Source organism: Narcine bancroftii, chromosome 3 (assembly GCF_036971445.1).
Source record: "Narcine bancroftii isolate sNarBan1 chromosome 3, sNarBan1.hap1, whole genome shotgun sequence".
Lineage (NCBI taxonomy): Eukaryota > Metazoa > Chordata > Chondrichthyes > Torpediniformes > Narcinidae > Narcine > Narcine bancroftii.
Window position 1 is genome coordinate 350,981,805 of NC_091471.1, and position 19,925 is coordinate 351,001,729.

The 19,925-nt window shown below is 38.6% G+C and overlaps 1 protein-coding gene across 8 annotated transcripts in view; it reads right to left on the reverse strand.

The window, feature by feature from the left end:
• Positions 1-19,925, reverse strand: part of pitpnc1a (phosphatidylinositol transfer protein cytoplasmic 1a) — a 244,277-nt gene that overhangs the window by 62,626 nt on the left and 161,726 nt on the right. For all 8 annotated transcript variants that reach the window (XM_069929757.1, XM_069929756.1, XM_069929761.1 and 5 more), the window contains one exon: positions 18,813-18,901. In XM_069929757.1, the coding sequence (XP_069785858.1) occupies positions 18,813-18,901 (89 nt within the window). The remainder of the gene's footprint in view (positions 1-18,812; positions 18,902-19,925) is intronic.

A 19,925-nucleotide genomic window follows, 5' to 3' on the forward strand; every position in this document is an offset into this window, starting at 1 on the left:
ATTAGTATTTTAAAGTTACCTTTGTTTGACGAGTGTATGTTGAAGATTCTAATGCTGTGAGGAACCTTTTTCGAATAGGTCTATATTTAGCAATGTAGAGAGTACAAAACTTCAATGAACAATGTTTTCCCTGAGCCTAATTTATCTTCTCTCTTCTCTTGGAATCAAAATTTCAAGTGAGCCATTTCCCAGGTGCTAATTGTTTAAAGGTAGAAATGTGTGCAGTAAATGCTCTCAATGTGGTAAATTGGATCAGCAAGTTTGCAGATGACACAAAGATTGGAGGTGTACTGGACAGTGAGCTTTTAAAGCTTGCAGAGGGATCTGGACCAGCTGGAAAAATGGGATGCAAATTCACAGGTGGAATTTAATACAGACAAGTGTTAGATATTGCATTTTGGAAGGACAAACCAAGGCAGGACACACCCAGTAAATGGTAGGGCACTGAGGAGTGCAGAAGAATAGAGGTATCTGGGAATTCAGATACATAATTCCCTGAAAATGGCATCACAGTTTGTAGGGTTGTAAAGAGAGATTTTGGCATGTTGGCCTTCATATATCAAAGTATTGAGTGTAGGAGTTGGGATGTTATGGTAAAGTTGTATAAGACATTGATGTGGCCAAATATGGAGTATTGTGTACATTTTGGTCATCTAACTACAGGAAAAGATATCAATAACATTGAAAGAGTGCAGAGAAGATTCACTAGGATGCTGCCTGGATTTGAGGAGCTGAGTTACAGGGAAAGGTTAAACAGGTTAGGGCTTTATTCCCTGGGGTGCAGAAGAATAAGGGAAGGTTTGAAAGAGATATACAGAATTATCATGGGTATAGATAGAGTAAATGCAAGTTGGCTTTTTCCACTGAGGTTGGGTGAGATACAAACCAGAGGGATAAAGGTGAAAGGGGAGAAATTTAGGGGAAACAATAGTGGGAATTTCTTCACACAGAGAGTGGTGGGAGTATGGAACAAGCTGCCAGCTGAAGTGGTGAATTCGGCCCCAATATTAATATTTAAGAAAAATTAGGACAGGCACATGGATGGGAGACATATCAGGGATATGGACTGGGTGAAAATTAGTGGGATTAGTGGGATTGGGCAGAATAATAGTCTGGCACAGACTAGAAGGGGCAAAGGGCCTGTTTTCTGTGCTGTAATTTTCTATGGTTCAATGTAACAATACATAGAACCATGGAACATTACAGCACAGAAACAGGCCCCTTCAGCCCTTCCAGTCTGTACCAAACAAACTGACCTGCACCCAGTCCATAGTCCTCCATACCCATCCCATCCATGTACTTTCCAGCCAATTACAGTAGAGAAGCCAACCACAGCTGAGTTTTGATGGTTGAATGGCATTTGATCTTTCTAAACCATCACTGGACAGTAACTTTACATGAAAAAACACTTCTTGTGGAGGTGTCTGGAAGGCAAATACTTTGAACAAAATAATATCATGAAGGTCAGAAGTAAGGCAGAAAATATTAAAATAGTGAGAAGAAATTGGTTTTAATTAAAAGGATATTCAGTGATTTAAAGTCATGATTCAAGTGTCTGGTGCTGTAATACATATTTTTTAGATTTATTATCTGAGAACATATATGACATTAACATTAACCATGAGATTCTTTTTTTTGTAGGTGAAGCAGAATTACCAATTATTGGTGATGCAAAGAAAACTATACACAGTATATGTATTTAAACAAATAAAGAACTGTAAACAGATAACAAATGTAAACAACCTGACTGTGCAATACAAAGAGAATTTAAAAAAATCAATGAAGTGCACAATAAAGTGCTTCAATGAGTCCCTGATTGAGTTTCTTGTTGAAGTTTGTAATGATGATGGGGTAGTTCCTGACCTGGTGGTGCAAGTGTTGTGGCACCTATACCTCTTTCCTGATGACAGCAGTGAGAACAGAGCATGTGGTGGGTGGTGTGGATCCTTGATGATTGGTGATCCTCTCCGATGTTCTCGATAGTGGGAAGGTTTTGCCTGTGATGTCCTGGGCTGTATCCACTACATTTTGCAGGTCTTTACACTCAGGGGTATTGGTGACCCCATGCCAGTGTGCAGCCAGTCAGCACACTTTCTACCACATATCTATAGAAATCTGCCAGGGTTTCTTTTTGTTTTTTAAAATTTTTTATTTTTCACACTATAAACCACATTGATCAAGATACATACATTTTCCTTTTCAAATATATACAGTGTCGTTTTCTCCCCCCCACTCCCTCTTCCCATCCCACCCTCCCTACCTCCCCTCCCATTCATTTAAAGTTCAGAATCTAAGATACATTAAACCCGTCAAACAATGTTGTCACTCAATAAAAATAAACAAGAAATTCCACTGAGTCAGTTCTTTTCATTCTCTTCTCCTTCTGTCATTTTAGGTGGTAGATGTCCCCGGTAGGTTTTGTCTATTATGTTTCATGTATGGCTCCCATATTTGTTCAAATATTGTAATATTATTTCTTAAATTATATGTTATTTTTTCTAATGGAATACATTTATTCATTTCTATATACCATTGTTGTATTCTCAAGTTATCTTCTAATTTCCAGGTTGACATAATACATTTTTTTGCTACAGCTAGGGCTATCATAACAAATCTTTTTTGTGCACCATCCAAATCAAGTCCAAATTTTTTGTTTTTTATGTTACTTAGGAGGAAGATCTCTGGGTTTTTTGGTATATTGCTTTTTGTGATTTTATTTAATATCTGGTTTAGATCTTCCCAAAATCTTTTCACTTTCTCACATGTCCAGATTGCATGAATTGTTGTTCCCATTTCCTTTTTACAGCGAAAACATCTGTCAGATACTGTTGGGTCCTATTTATTTAACTTTTGAGGTGTAATATATAGCCTGTGTATCCAGTTATATTGTATCATACGTAACCTCATATTTATTGTATTTCTCATAGTTCCTGAGCATAACTTCTCCCATGTTTCCTTTTTTATCTTTATGTTTAGATCTTGTTCCCATTTTTGTTTAGTTTTACCATTTGTTTCCTCATTCTCCTTTTCTTGTAGTTTAATAAACATGTTTGTTATACATTTTTTGATTATCATTGTGTCTGTAATCACATATTCAAAATTACTTCCCTCTGGTAACCTCAGACTGCTTCCCAATTTGTCCTTCAAGTAGGATTTCAGTTGGTAGTATGCCAACACTGTATCGTGAGTTATATTATATTTATCCTTCATTTGTTCAAAGGATAATAATTTATTTCCCAAAAAGCAATTTTCTATTCTTTTGATCCCTTTTTTCTCCCATTCTCTAAAGGAAAGGTTATCTATTGTAAAAGGGATTAGCTGATTTTCTGTCAGTATTAGTTTTGTTAGTTGGTAATTTGTTTTATTCCTTTCTACATGAATCTTCTTCCAAATATTGAGCAGATGATGTAATACTGGAGAATTCCTATGTTGTACTAATTTTTCATCCCATTTATATAATATATGTTCGGGTATCTTCTCCCCTATTTTATCTAGTTCTAATCTAGTCCAATCTGGCTTTTCCATTGTTTGATAAAAATCTGATAGGTATCTTAATTGTGCGGCTCTATAATAATTTTTAAAGTTTGGAAGTTGTAAGCCTCCTTGTTTATACCATTCTGTTAATTTGTATAGTGCTATCCTCGGTTTCCCCCCTTCCATAAAAATTTCCTTATTATTTTCTTTAACTCCTTGAAAAATATCTGTAGGATATTCCCTTATTCTTCTGCACCCCAGGGAATAAAGCCCTAACCTGTTTAACCTTTCCCTGTAACTCAGCTCCTCAAATCCAGGCAGCATCCTAGTGAATCTTCTCTGCACTCTTTCAACGTTATTGACATCTTTCCTGTAGTTAGATGACCAAAATGTACACAATACTCCATATTTGGCCACATCAATGTCTTATACAACTTTACCATAACATCCCAACTCCTACACTCAAGTGTATTGGCAATGCCTGAAATAGGTATTGTATCCTTGGGAAAATGTTTATTTTAATACAGTTTATCCTTCCTATTAGTGTTAGTGGTAAGTCTTTCCAATGCTCTAAGTCGTCCTGTAATTTTTTCATTAGTGGATAATAATTGAGTTTATATAGATGGCCGAGGTTTTTATTTATTTGTATACCTAGGTATCGCATTGCTTGCATTTGTCATCTGAATGGTGATTCTTTCTTAAATTGTGAGAAATCCGCATTATTCATTGGCATTGCTTCACTTTTAGTTTTGTTAATCTTGTATCCCGACACTTCTCCATATTCCTTCAATTTCTTATGTAATTCTTTTATTGATATTTCTGGTTCTGTTAAGTATACTATAACGTCATCTGCAAATAAACTGATTTTATATTCCTTGTCTTTTATTTTTATCCCTTTTATTTTATTTTCTGTTCTTATCAATTCTGCTAGTGGTTCTATGGCTAACGCGAACAATAAGGGCGATAGTGGGCATCCCTGCCTTGTTGATCTGCTTAAGTTAAATTGTTTTGATATATATCCACTTACTGTCACTTTCGCCAATGGCCCCTTATATAATGCTTTAATCCAATTAATATATTTCTCTGGTAAGCTGAATTTTTGTAGTATTTTGAATAAATAATTCCATTCTACTCTGTCAAAGGCCTTCTCTGCGTCTAAAGCAACCGCTACTGTTGGAGCTTTATTTCCTTCTACTGCATGAATTAAGTTAATAAATTTGCAAATATTGTCGGTTGTTCATCTTTTTTTAATAAATCCAGTTTGGTCTAAATTTACTATTTTTGGTACATAGTCGGCTAATCTGTTTGCTAATAGTTTAGCTATTATCTTATAATCTGTGTTAAGTAAAGATATTGGTCTATATGACACTGGTGCGAGTTATTGCTGTTTTGCATGAATCTGGTAAGCTTTGTGTTTTATCAATCTGGTTGATTACTTCCAGGAGGGGAGGAATTAATAAATCTTTAAATGTTTTATAGAATTCTATTGGGAATCCATCCTCTCCTGGTGTTTTATTATTCGGTAGTTTTTTTATTACCTTTTGTATTTCTACTATTTCAAATGGTTCTGTTAATTTATTTTGTTCCTCTGTTTGTAATTTTGGTAGTTCAATTTTAGTTAAAAATTCATCTATTTTGTCTTCTTTCCCTTCATTTTCAGTTTGGTATAATTGTTCGTAGAATTCTTTGAAGTTTTCATTAATCTCCGTTGGATTATATGTGATTTGTTTGTCTTTTTTCCTTGATGCCAATACCATTCTCTTAGTTTGCTCTGTCTTAAGCTGCCACGCTAGAATTTTGTGCGTTTTTTCTCCTAGTTCATAATATTTCTGTTTTGTCTTCATTATGTTCTTCTCCACCTTATATGTTTGTAGCATTTCATATTTTATTTTTTTATCTGCCAATTCTCTTCTTTTAGTTGTGTCTTCCTTCATTGCTAATTCTTTTTCTATATTTGCTATTTCCCTTTCCAACTGCTCTGTTTCCTGATTGTAGTCCTTCTTCATCTTGGTTACATAACTTATTATTTGCCCTCTGATGAACGCTTTCATTGCGTCCCATAGTATAAACTTATCTTTCACTGATTCCGTATTTATTTCAAAGTACATTTTAATTTGTCTTTCAATTAATTCTCTAAAATCCTGCCTTTTAAGTAGCATGGAGTTTAATCTCCATCTATACATTCTTGGAGGGATGTCATCTAACTCTATTGTCAATATCAGGGGTGAGTGGTCCGATAATATTCTGGCTTTATATTCTGTTTTCCTAACTCTGTCTTGCATGCGAGCTGATAACAGGAATAGGTCTATTCTTGAGTATGTTTTATGTCTACCCGAATAATATGAATATTCCTTTTCCTTTGGGTGTTGTTTCCTCCATATATCCAAAAGTTGCATTTCTTGCATCGATTTAATTATAAATTTGGTTACTTTGTTCTTTCTGTTAATTTTTTCCCCAGTTTTAGCCATGTTTGAATCCAAATTAAGGTTAAAATCCCCTCCTATTAGTATGTTCCCTTGCGTATCTGCTATCTTCAAAAAAATATCCTGCATAAATTTTTGATCTTCTTCGTTAGGTGAATATAGATTGAGTAAATTCCAAAACTCTGAATATATCTGACATTTAATCATTACATATCTCCCTGCTGGATCTATTATTTCCTCTTCTATTTTAATTGGTACATTTTTACTGATTAATATAGCTACTCCTCTAGCTTTTGAATTATATGACGCTGCTGTTACATGTCCTATCCAATCTCTCTTTAATTTCTTGAGCTCCACTTCAGTTAAGTGTGTTTCTTGCACGAATGCTATATCAATTTTTTCTTTTTTCAGTAAATTTAGCAGTTTCTTCCTTTTGATTTGGTTATGTATTCCGTTAATATTTAAAGTCATATAGTTCAACATAGCCATTTCATACTTTGTTTATCTTTTCTTTCTGTTTCCTCATCATCACCTTTCCTTCTTATCCATTTCTGCTTTCTTGTTTTGAACACTTTATAAGACAACATTTCTAAAACATCAAACATTTCCATTATTCTCCTATCTATAATTTTTTTAACCCCACTATCCCCTCCCCTTCCTGAGTTGCCCTTTATCCCTTGTCAGGCAACCACATCTCCCCTCTCCATTTGGATTTGCGAATTCACTCGCAAGCGTCAACTGATTTCGCAGTGACTGTAACTCCTCCCCACCCAGCCCCCCAAGAAAAGATTTTAATTTTCATATACAGCAAAGGTCACTCTCTTAATTCCCTCCTTACTTCCTCTCTTCCCTTTCTTTCCCTTATTAATTCTTATCTATACTCTATATATTTTCTTTTAAATACATATACCCTCATGTATACACACATATACATACACACATATATATAAAAAAAAATGAAAAAAAAAATATATATATACCCATATACACACATACATATAGTTCGTGGTCATTTTTGCTCTCGTTACATGTCTTCATCTCTCTGTCTGTTTTGTAGTTGTTCTGCAAATTTTCGTGCTTCCTCCGGATCCGAGAATAGTCTGTTTTGCTGCCCTGGAATAACTATTTTAAGTACCGCTGGGTACTTTAGCATAAATTTATATCCTTTTTTCTATAGGCTCGATTTTGCTGTATTAAACTCCTTCCTCTTCTTCAGGAGTTCAAAACTTATATCTGGATAGAAAAAAAATTTTTGACCTTTGTATTCCAGTGGCTTTTTGTCTTCTCTTATTTTCTTCATTGCTTTCTCTAATATATTTTCTCTTGTTGTATATCTTAGGAATTTTACTAAAATGGATCTTGGTTTTTGTTGTGTTTTTGGTTTAGGGGCTAATGTTCTATGTGCCCTTTCTATTTCCATTTCTTCCTGTAATTCTGGTCTGCCTTGGACCCTGGGGATCCAATCTTTTATAAATTATTTCATATTCTTGCCTTCTTCATCTTCCTTAAGGCCCACTATTTTTATATTATTTCTTCTATTATTATTTTCCATTATATCTATCTTCTGAGCTAACAGCTCTTGTGTCTCTTTAACTTTTTTATTAGATTCTTCTAATTTCTTTTTGAAGTCCTCTACTTCCATTTCTACGGCTGTTTCTCGTTCTTCCACCTTGTCCACTCTTTTTCCTATATCTGCCATGACCATCTCTAATCTATTCATTTTTTCTTCTGTACTTTTTATTCTTCTTTTTATTTCACTAAATTCTTGTGATTGCCATTCTTTTACTGATTCCATATATTCTTTAAAAAAAATATATCCATTGTCTTGCCCTTCCCTTCTTCTTCCATTTCTCTGTGTTCTTCCTCTTCTTCTTTCTCTGGGTTGGTCATCTGTTGTTTCTTTGATTTCTTTTTACTCTCTTCTTTCTTGTTCTCGTTATTTTCTATGTTCTCCTCTTGTTGTTGTGTTGTGGCTGCCATTCTCAGCTGTGGAGATCGACTCCTTAGTTTGTCCCCCCTCCCGTCAGTGGTTTTTTTGTCTTGCGCATCCGCGCATGCGCGACTCCTTGCGCATGCGCGGTTGCGCACTTTTGCTTGGCTCCGCGACCCATTTTTGTAGTCCCGAGCTCGGAACTTCGACTGACCTGAGGGAGCAGGCTTCTCTCTCCACAGCGGGCCTCCTCAGACAGGTAAGGCCTTCACCTTCTTCTTCCGATGTCTTTTCTTCTTCTCTTCTTCCCATTGCTTTCGACTTTTCTTTCTTCGTTGTCATTTTCTTCCCACCTTTACTTTCACTTTATTTTAATTTTTGTGTTTCTGCCTTTGCGTTTTCTCTGTTTTTTTTAAACTTTTCCGGAGAGGGCTGGAGTTCCCCGACCAGCCACTACTCCATCACATGACTCCTCCAATCTGCCACGGTTTCTGATGTCATACCATACCTCTGCAAACTCCTGAGGAAGTAGAGGCGCTGACATGCTTTCTTCATGATGCCATTAGTGTGTTGGGTCCAGGAGCGATCCTCTGAGATGGTGACTCTCATAAACTTAATTTTGCTCAGCCTCTCTGTCTCTGATCCCCAATGATCACTGGATTTTATACCTTTGGTTTTCCCTTCCTGAAGTCAACATTCAGCACCTTAGTTTTGTTGACATTGAATGCAAGGTTGTACCATTCCACCAAGTTTTCTCTTTCCTGTATGTTGACTCATTACCTTTCTTTATACAACCCACTACCAAATTTGAAGATGGTGTTATTGTCATACTGAGCCATAAAGTTGTTGGTATAAAGTGAGTAGAGCAGGGGGCTAAGAACATAGCCCTGAGGTGCTCCAGTATTGATGGAGATTGTGGAGGAGAAGTTCTTACCAATCTTCACTGATAGTGGTCTGGAGGAGAGGAAATCTGTGATTTGAGTCTCAGGTCTTGGAATTTTCTGATCAGTTTGAAGGGATTATCGTGTTAAATGTTGAACTGTAGTCGACAAAGAGCATCCTGATGAATGCACCTTTACAGTCTAGGTGTCCAGGGCTTTGTGTAGAGCCAGTGAAATGGTATCCATCATAGATCTGTAACTACGATAGGCGAATTGGAACACATCCATGTCACCACTTAGATAGGAGCTGATATGCTTCAACACCAGCCTTTCAAAGCACTTCATCACTGTTGATGTAAGTGCTACTAGTCAATAGTCATTAAGGGAGGTTACTGCACTCTTCTTGGGCACTGGTATGATTGATGCCTGTTTGAAAAAGATGGGTACCACACCATGCTGGAGTGAGATATTGAAGATATCTGTGAATACATTGGTAAGTTGGTCAGCACAGATTTTTAATGCTCAGCCAGGTTCTCCATTTGGGCTGGATGCTTTCCTTGGATTCACTCTCCTGAAGGCAGCACACATGTCATTCTCAAATAGGCACAGGATGAGATCATTAGGGGTCATGGGGGTGCAGAGCGGTGGTTCTTCATGGTTTCTGTTGTCAAATTGAGTGAAGAAAGCATTGAGCTCCTCTGGGAGCAAAGCTTTGCCATTTGCTACTTCACCAGATTTGGTTTTGTAGGAAGTTATGGTATTTAGATATTTCAATCACAAAACACTTACAGAAACACTGACAGATCTGGGATGCTGTTCTCCATGGAATTCTATGGGAAACGCTGCTGTCAGAGAGGAGCAGCAATCATCAAGGATCCACACCACCCAGGACATGTTCTATTCTTGCTGTTGCCATCAAAAAAAAGGTATCGGTGCCACAAGACTTGCACCACTAAGCTGCTGCCCCTCAGACTCCTCAACAATAAACTCAATTAGAGACTTATTTAAGGATTCTTACTTTACACATTATTTATTAACAAATTTTTTTCTGTATTTGCACAGTCAGTTTGCTTACATTTCTTTCTTTGTATTTATTTCTCCATTTTGTATACGTATCTTTTTTCTTGGTATTATGTAGTAGATATTCTGCAAGAAAAAGAATCTCAGGGTTGTATGTGATGTCATGTATGTATTCTGACAATATATTTGAATGTTGAACTAAACTCAGTGGGTGGCATGGTTGGCATAGTGGTTAGAGTAACACCTTTACAGCAACAGCGATTGGGGGACTGGTGTTTGAATCCCACCCTGTCTGTAAGGAGTTTGTATGTTCTCCCTGTGTCTGCGTGGGCTTTCCCCGGGGGCTCCAGTTTCCTCCCCCATTCAAAATGTACTAGGGGTATGGGCTGAAAAAGGCCTGTTTTACCATGCTGTCTGTCTTAAAAATTTAAATTTAAAATTTATAAAATTTACTCCTTCCAACCACTCCAGCCTCTAATCTGTAAGAGTGTGAAATGTGTCTTGTGCAAGTAACTGTACATGTCTATGACGTTGAAATTGTGCTTGGCTTGACGGAAGTGCTGGGCTGGGTAAAGCCTTGTTCAAACAATGACAGCCCTGTAGATCTCTCAAGGTCACCATGAAGGTTGATAGGAAAGTTAAGAGGGCCTATGGTATGCTGGGCTTCATTCACTGGGGTACTGAACTCAGGAGTCGTGAAGTCTCGTTGCAGCTCCTTCAATCTCTGGTGAGATCACACTTAGAATATTGTGTTCAGTTCTGGTCTCCTCATTACAGGAAAGAAGAGGAACTTATGAACAGAGTACAAAGCAAATTTACCAGGATGTTGCCTGCATTGGAAAATCTGTCTTATGAGGCAATGTTATCAGAGGTAGGGTTTTTCACCTTGGAGCGAAGAAGGATGAGAGGTGACTTAATAGAGATATACAAGATTATGAGAGGCATAGATGAGGTAGACAGTCAGCACCTTTTTCTCAGGGTGGGAGTAGCAAACATCAGAGGAAATCTGTACAAAGCGAATGGAGGAAAGTTTAGGGTACACAGAAAGTTGTGGGAGCCTGGAATGCTTTTCCAGGGGTGGTGGTGGAGGTTGAAACAACAGGGTTATTTAAGAGACTCTTAGACAGGCACACAGATGAATGAAAAATAGAGGGTTATGAAGTAGGGAAGGTTTCATTTTTTTTGGTAGGTGTACATGGGTCAGCACAACATCGAGGACTGAAGTACCTGTACTGTGCTATAATTTTCTATGTTCATCTTTCCATGAGTGCTCAGGCTAACAGTTATCTTCATCTGATTATTTCAGTATTTATGACCTTTAATCTTGTTACTATCTCATTTTCCCCAGACTGTGAGTAAAAATCCCTGCTCTAATTGACTTTCCATGTCTTGACAAATCGAAGAACAAAAAGTGGATAAAATGTTAAATTAAAATTTTAAAAGTTAGACATGCACCAATGGTAAAAGGCCATTTCAGCCCAATTAACTTACACCCCTAGTACATTTTGAACCATGGGAGGAAACTGGAGCCCCCGGGGAAAACCCACAGAGACACAGGAAGAATGCACAAACTCCTTACTGACAGCGAGGGATTTGAACCCCAGTCCTGATAGCTGGCGCTGTAAAGGCGTTTTACTAACCACTACGTCAACTGTGCAGCCTGATTTTTTTCATACATCATTATTTTTCATTTGATTAAGAAACAGCTGAAATTTCAAATCTGAAAAGCAGGCAGAGGCAATTTCGTGCATTTTTTCCATTCTGTTCCATTACATGAGAATAAAGGAATCTTGAATATGTTTAGAAACTATACGTAAAGAAACGTATGGATTTATGGTTACAAGACTAGAAATCAATAAACTGTACACACAAAGGTCTTTCACCTATTTTCAACCAGCTGAGTTTACAAAGTGATACCAATTTGCATTTTCACCACACAGATACCAATTTGCATTTTCATCACACAAGCGGGCATTTTGAAAGGACAGTGAAAGTCAAGTATATGTTTACCTTGCAGCCTCTTTCTCCACAACAGGCACAACCATTTCATTTTCTTTTCAATCTATTTATAAACAAAGAGCTTCATCATGCACCCACTGAGTTCTGGCCATGTTACATATTTGTTACCTACTTGTTCTCATTTCCAGTTGATACCACTAATTCAAATTGCCATTCTCCTGAAGCTTTGCTTTCACAAGATATTTACATTGTGGTTTGTAACCTGCAGCTCACAATTGTCTTAATGTCTTTTGTTCTCCCCACCAAAGGAAAACAGAATCCTTAATCTCTTTTATCCCTTTCATTCCTTGTAATGGAAAGGTTTGAGCTTGTCAATTGCTGCTTGTGTGAGGAAATGAGAATGTGAGGAGTGCTGTGACATTCCCTGATTACTAAAACGATCATGTCAGCAAATTAGCACACAACATTAGTTACAAACCTTCAAATGGCAAGATATATTTGAATGTGCTGAGAAAATAAATAAAAATGAATATCAACGTGCCGGAGAATCACCTACAAATAGATGACCAGACTCTGCACCAAATTATCCAAGGAAAGTGAAATAATTGCTTTCACGAAAGCTTCTATGATAATAACAGTAAATATCAAAATTGTATCCAGTAACACTAATCTCAAAGTTCTAAGATCTCTCACACAAAATTAATTCATAGACACTAATATAAAGAGGCAAGGGACTGAAGATGCTGCAATCAGGAGTAAAACAAAAGCAACCTGTTGGAGGAATTCAGAAAATCGAACAGCATCAGTGGGAGAAAAAGAATGGTCTACTTTTCAGACCGGAACTCTTCATTAATCTTGATGAAGGATTTCATCCTGAAAGATTGACCGTTCCTTTTTCTCCCACCGATATTGCCCGACCTGCTGAGTTCCTTCAACAGATTGTGTTTATGAAGAGGCCTCGCTGTATTAATTCATTTTTCAGGAGAACGAGCTTGCCAGCACTGACTGAACTCTCTGAGAACTCTCTGACATGATCAGCAAAGGGGTAAGGAAGGAAAGCAAAATCAGAGTCAACCTGGTATTCTAGGAAGGATGTAGCAGCTTTGGATGGGATACAGAAGAGATTTATAAGGATGATGGGGGAATGAACTATGGGGAGAGGAGGGACATGATCAAGATTCAAGATTATTTTATTGTCATGCAATAAATCAGAAAAAGTGATATTACATGAAATTTCCTTCAGTCTACTGCGAGGCAGACAAAGATTCACCATCAGTAGAAATTGCCCAGCTCCCCTTACAATCAGAGAAAGAGAAGCAAAAGGAGTGTCCCCAGAGTCATTGAGTGTCCGTGGATTTGCCACTAATGTTCCCACAGCCTCTGCAGCCATACAGACTTCAGTCCAACCATCAGCAACCCGAGCTCCAGATGCACACCTCTGACATGATCAGAAATCCTCCAGCACCCTTGGCACCCTCTTGCATCTCGGTTCTGATACTTGGTACCCCTTCATCCAGTCTCAAGCAAGTCTCCAGCAGTCCGCAGTTTCCAGCAATCTGCAGCCTTCATGGGTTCCTCGCCTCGAGCCACCAACTGCCCGCCGCCTGTGTGTTCTTTAGCCTTAGAATCCCTCACTTGTCCGCCACCGTGGTCACTATCCTGTGAATTATTTCCTCTGCTTATCCTTCTCAAACGGGGATCAGTCTTCCCATTTTCTGGTCCCCTGTGTCAGTCCTCTGTTTCCCTGGAGTCTGCAACCTCTTATGGCTGCTGTCATACAGAGGCGCTGCTATCTTTGGCCTAGAGCCCGTGGTCACGGGGTTTTAAAATAAACTACTGTCGGCTCCTTTAATGGGCCACTTAAAGCCTGTACAGACTGGCGGTTGGACCCTGTGGGGGGAGCGCTGTGTCTCTGCTCCCCGTTCTCTGCGGGTCTGCACTAGCAACAGTACTGCTGTTTTTTTTCCAAACTGCAGATTATTCTCTGGAATGTTGGAAGATGAACTGATAGAAGCTTATAAAATTATGAGAGGCATAGATAGGGTAGGATAGGGTAGAATCTTTCCCCCGCCCCCCGAGTAAAAATGTCAAGTACTCGAAGACATTCATTTGAGATGAGAAGGGGAAAGTTTAAAGGAGATGCATGAGACAGGTTTTTAGAGAGAGATAGGTGTCTGGAACAGGTTGTGTGGGTAGTAGTGGAAGCACATTCAACCAACAAATTTGGAAGACACACAAATATGCAGGGAATAGAAGGATATGGAACATCTGTAGGTGGAGCAGATTTAGTTTAATTTGGTGTTATATTCAGTGCTGACATCATGTGCTGATGGGCTGGTTCTTGTGTTGTAATATTCCATGCTGAAATCTAAAATACACTAACTGAAACGGGGCCAAATATCACCTAAAATGAACCATAGAACATTACAGAACAGAAACTGGCCCCTTTGGCACTTCTAGTCTGTGGTAAACCATTTTTCTTCCTAGTCCCACTGACCTGCACCCAGTCTATAGCCATCCATACCCCTCCCATCCATGTACCTGTTCAAATTCTTAAATTTAAAATTGAGCCTGAATTCACCACTTCAGGTGGTAGTTCATTCCACACGCTCACTACTCACTGTGTGAAGAAGCTCCCCCTTATGTTCCCTCTAAATATTTCCCCTTTCATCCTTAACCCTTGTCCTCTGGTTTATATCTACCTGCCTGCAGTGGAAAAAGCCTATCTATATTTACTCTTTCTATCCCTTTCATAATCGGCATGTATTTTGAAACAGTTAGCGATTGCAACTTTGCTCTAAAATGATGCATATCTTGCAATGAATTCCCAAAATAACATCAAAACATGGGAATGTTTCAAACCAATATTAAAAATCTAATTGTTTTTTAAAATTCCATTAAACAGATAAACTGGATTTTATAGCTTGTCCATGCTTCTTTGTTAGAATACCCTAGAGCAGGGGTGTCAAACTCAAATTCACAGAGGGCCAAAATTAAAAACTTGAACTAAGTCGTGGGCCAAACTAAATATTTATTGAAAATTTTCAACAACATCTGCATGTTTTCTCTTCTTTCAACATATGTAGTGTTAAACTTTTTCTTATTAAAATAAATGTTTAATAATAGCTTTGGTTAAACTCTTTCCAGAAGAAGCATTAACAAATGAGAAATAAAATATTCAATAAATAATATTTCTCTATAGCCTTTAAGCTCCTTTTAAATGTATTTTTTTTCACAAGCCAACAAGTCAAAAAAATAACAACTTGCTTCAATGAAAATCAAATCTTTCAACTATGAACAAACAGTCCAAAGTTAACCAAAGAAAATATTAATCCAAGCTACATTGTGATTTACTCTGATGCACCTGGGTCTAAACCAGATACTTGGCATCTCCTCTTAGATGCAAGTTCATCAAACTCTGGGGTCAGAGTCTGTCTCCCACCTGTCTTGAAAGCTCCTGTTTTCTGTCTTTCGTTTGGCCATTTTCCGTAAGGGGTTTATTACACGTGAGTTGGGCGACTGGTCGCAGATGCTAATGAAAGTAAAGAGAGGAGGTGGGGAAGATTAGTGGGCTGACGGGCCGGCGCCAACGCATTTGCAAAGCATTCTGGGATTTGTAGTATTAGCTGTGCATGCGCTAGACTGGCGCGGCGGCCAGCGGGCCAGCTCTAATACATATTTGATATGATCTTGCGGGCCAAATATAATTATATCACGGGCCAAATTTGGCCCACGGGCCTGAGTTTGACATGTGTGCCCGAGAGCATCCATTCTGCAGGTGATTTTTGCTATGGCCTCTTTTGGACTCTGCTCAAAGTTTATGGACCCCCTTCCCTGTGAAGCAGTCAAGTTTTGTTTTCTTCTGTACTTATACTGACTATATAAAAACAAACATAAAAAAATATTGATGTTACATGAGGTGAAAAGAAAACAAGGCTTTTACTGAAATGTGCTCTGCCCCCAGGCCCCCTGTTGAGAATGCCTGTTCTGAAGCAATGAGTGCAGATACAAATAGATTACAAAATTTCTGGATGAAACTCATCACAAGAAGTGTGCTTTTAAAAAAAAATGAATTTTCCTCTTATTTTGTCCATCAATTAATGTCCTGTGCTGCTGTGTGTTACATCAAAGTCAGTGAAGTGTTACATTTTATGTAATCTCAGCATTTGGGTGTAGAAGTGGTACTTGGAAATGGTAGCTTAGTAACTGCCACATGATCTCAGTAAAGGCAATCTCTTGCTGCTCTGCAATAATTTGCATGACATTTATGTTAAGACAGGTATTGCTTTTCCAAGATTTATAAAATCTTTTTTCAGTGAAATCATTTATTATGAAAAGTAATCAATCTCATAAATTGTACATCAACCTTTGTGGGCCTGATTGCCTTGGCTGATGGCCGGGGTGGGGGGGCGAGGGCAGAATGTGTGAATTAATGAGGAAAGCGTTGTCCATCCTGTTGTTTAAGTTTTTTCATCCCTTTCTGCCATTACCTGATCCCCACATTTTGATATAGGTCCTCTTTCTTTCTGAAAGAGATCCATAGTGACCTGTCGTGGACACTCAATATCTCCTCACTTGTCAGGAAAGCACATCATTAATGTTTCATAGACTGCAATGTTGGGAAAAATCACTGAAAAAAATTAACATAATTACTGCCCGTTCACACTGGGTGCCTTTTTGGACTGCAAGTACCTGAGTGCATGGACGTGCAGTAGAGTGGATGACCATCATTGAAATTTTCCGGTATGATTTACACTGCAGGCTTCCTCCAAAAAGTTGTAGGGGTCCTGCAGGATAAATCACGGTGCAGGAATTGGCTCAAAATTCCTGCACATTTCTTTTTAGACTGCCTGTTAGCGGCAAAATTCCTTGATTGTGCCGTTACATGCCTGCAGTCTAAAAACCATGGTAGCAGTTAAGAGGTCATGGCCTGGGTGGTGGGGATCCTTCAGGATAGAGGCTGCTTTCTTAATACACAACCTCTTGTAGATGTCTGCGATGGAGTAAAGTCTTGTGCCTGTGATGCCACAGTCCGAGTTAACGATCCTCTGGAGTTTTTTTCCTGTTCTGAGCATTGGCACCTCCATACCAGACAGTGATGCAACCAGCCAGAATGCTCTGCATGGTTCAGAAGTTTACAAGAGTCTTCGGTGACATAACGAATGTCCCCATTCACCTCACAAAGTATAGCCGCTGGCAAGCCTTCTTTGTGATTGCATTGATATGGAGGCTCCAGCACAGATCCATAGAGATGCTGACACCCACAACCACCTGTGGCAACAAATTCCACAGATTTACTACTCTTTGGCTGAAAAATCCTTACATATCTGTTTCTGTTCTAAATGGCCGCCGTTTAATCCTGAAGTTGTGTCCTCTAGGGCAGGAGACTAGTAGTGAGGATTCTGCTGAAGAAACTGTGAAAAAAGAGCTCTATGAAATGTTGAGCCTAGAACTCATTGCAAGGGTAGAAAGATGAGGCCTCTGCTGAAGACTAACCTCACGACATCAGAGAGGGAAAAGTCAGGGGTGGGAAAGGGCTGGGGAAGCATTGCTCACTAACGTGCTTTGAACTACAAGGAAATGTGAAATCATGAAGCTGGTTTAGGATCACATTGTCAGAGGTAACAGATACTTGGTCAAGTTTCCAGTCATTTAGAGAAGCAAATAAGGACCAGAGAATACTCCTTCCAAAGTAAATGACATTCCCTTATAATTCAGTTCTCTTACAATCTACAATACTCTCAATCACTCCTTTCAAATAGTTATTTACAAATCTCATCATCCTTTAATCTCTTAATTACTGGTAACATATCATTAGAGATGTAGAACTCACATTATTCAGTTGCAAGAAGCACATGGGTGTTTTCATTTTGCATTTATAGGATGTGGATGATGTTGGAATGCTCCTTGAATTGAGTAACCTACTAGGGGAGGTATTCCTTGGAGTGACCTATAAACCAGACCAGGTCAAGGAGGGACATTTCTTTCCCTGCAGGTGTTGGTGAACAGATGAATTTTTACAATAATTTATTTGATTCTTGGTTGCTACTGTTGATATATTTTAGTCCCAGTTTTGTTTATATACATTGATATCATATGGTAGACTTAATTTTTTAAAATCTTGATTAATTGTACTGTATTATTGTAGAACATAGGTTATTAGTTTTGAGGGCTGAAGGCAGGAAGGGGGTGATGGTTGGGGGCAGGAGAGATGGGAGGTCATTAGAGGGAAATGAGTCTTAATGATTCACAGGTTAAGGCTGTGGGAGGTGGGGCAGTTACCAGGGTGGAATAGGAGGGATGAGTGGCTAAATAAATGTTAAACTCAGGGTGGCTCTTTTAAATAACATCACTGCTGTAGTGTTAAACCCAGTTGGAACCTGAAGGATGGGTCTACTTTGCAATAATGTGGTCTAATTTATCCTGACTATACTTGCTTAGAGAATGATGGCTTACTGTGAACACAAAACAACTGACTTACACACATTAGAATCATGACAGGAAAATCTTGGTTAAATTTCTGGATTTGAAATAATTTTACCTAGAAAACCACATTACCACATTCCAGTGGTAGAAAATCAGTTTTTGTATGACACACAGAAAAAGATTAGTTTTTTGATAATTCTTTTCTGAATCCTATGTTTATAGGACAGTACACAAGTTACCATACACTTCTTTAAGAAGTCAGTGTGAAATTTTCACACTTATGACCCCCACAAAAAAAATTCACAAACATTTAAAAGAATGAAATAAAGAGGACATTTCTGGAAATTTGAACCTGGCCCATCAGTGGTTGCCATCTTTTCCTGGCCCCTAATATTTGATTCTCTGCCAGCTTCTCAAACCCTCTCCTAGATTTTTATTCTTGCGCTTGTATCTGACCTCTGCCACCTTTCTGCTGCATGTCTACTTTCTCCATCCCTTTGGGAGCTATGCACCTACCACAGTCTCTGCCTCAACTCCTCAGCAGCAGAGAACCTCTTGCCTTCTTCAGGTTGTAATGTGCGATAAAGTCATTTCAAATTCATGTCCAATAATGTCATGTGAACAACCTTGCTGTTTAGGCTAAAACTTGATGTGACATTGCACTGAAGTGGTACATCATGCAACTGTATTAAATCTTACCTGTGATAGTGTATGGATAATAATTCCATGCTTTCTCTGTGATGTAAAAGATCCTTGGAACCACTGCTCTAGCCCAGCTAGGAAGTTTGCTATAAATAAAAAAAGATTTTTTTAAATAAATTAGTGCGATTATATTAATACATTTGAAACTAGCCAACAAATGATGAGAAATAGATAGAGAATATGCTCAATGGGACATTGTGCAAAAGGTATTTTAATTTAATTGTTATCCTGTTACATTTTTCCTATTATGCACTTATGCAATGCCCTTTGTTCAAACTGAGAGCATCAGAGATGTTTAGATTCAACACTCATTTATTAAATCACTACTAAAGATCCACGGTGACACAAGAGACTGCAAATTCTGGAATCTGGAGCAAAGAGCAATCTGCTGGAGGAACTCAGCAGGTCGAGCAGCATCTATTGGGGGGTGGGGAGGAGGAATGGTCAGAAAACATTTTGGTTCTAAGAGTGGAGATGGATGAGAGGGATGGTAGACAGATTCTGTTTGGAGGGTGGGGGGGGGGTGGGGAAATGAGAGATGCAAATGATGGCTTCCCCAACCAGTTTTTAAAATTTAGACATACAGCACCGTAACAGGCCATTTCAGCTCTAGAGTCCATGTCACCTAATTACATCCAATTGACCTACAACTCCCCAGTATGTTTTGAATGGTGAGAGGGAATGGGAGAAAACCACACAGACACAGGGAGAATGTACAAACTCTGTACAGTCATCCTGGTCCTGATTGCTGGGCACTGTCATAGCGAAACACTAACCGTGCTGCCCCCACAATGGAAGGAAAGCTATGTTTCCCGAGATAAAGGCAGTTTAGATGGTCAGGAGTGGAAAGCCTCATCTTGAGAGCAGATGTGGCAGGGAAGGAGAATCAGGGAGAAAAGGATGGAATCTTTACAAGGGACAGAATGGAAAGAGGTAACTGTGGGGGTGGGTGGGGGGGGGGGGTCAGTAGGTTTAGCGCAAATGTCAGTGTATCGTTTGTCTCCTGAGATGCCGACATACAAATCCAAAAAGGGTCGAGAACTATCAGAAATACACCAATTTCAGACAACCCTTTAGCTTCTGTGCCCCCTCTCCTCTCTCCTTCTGATT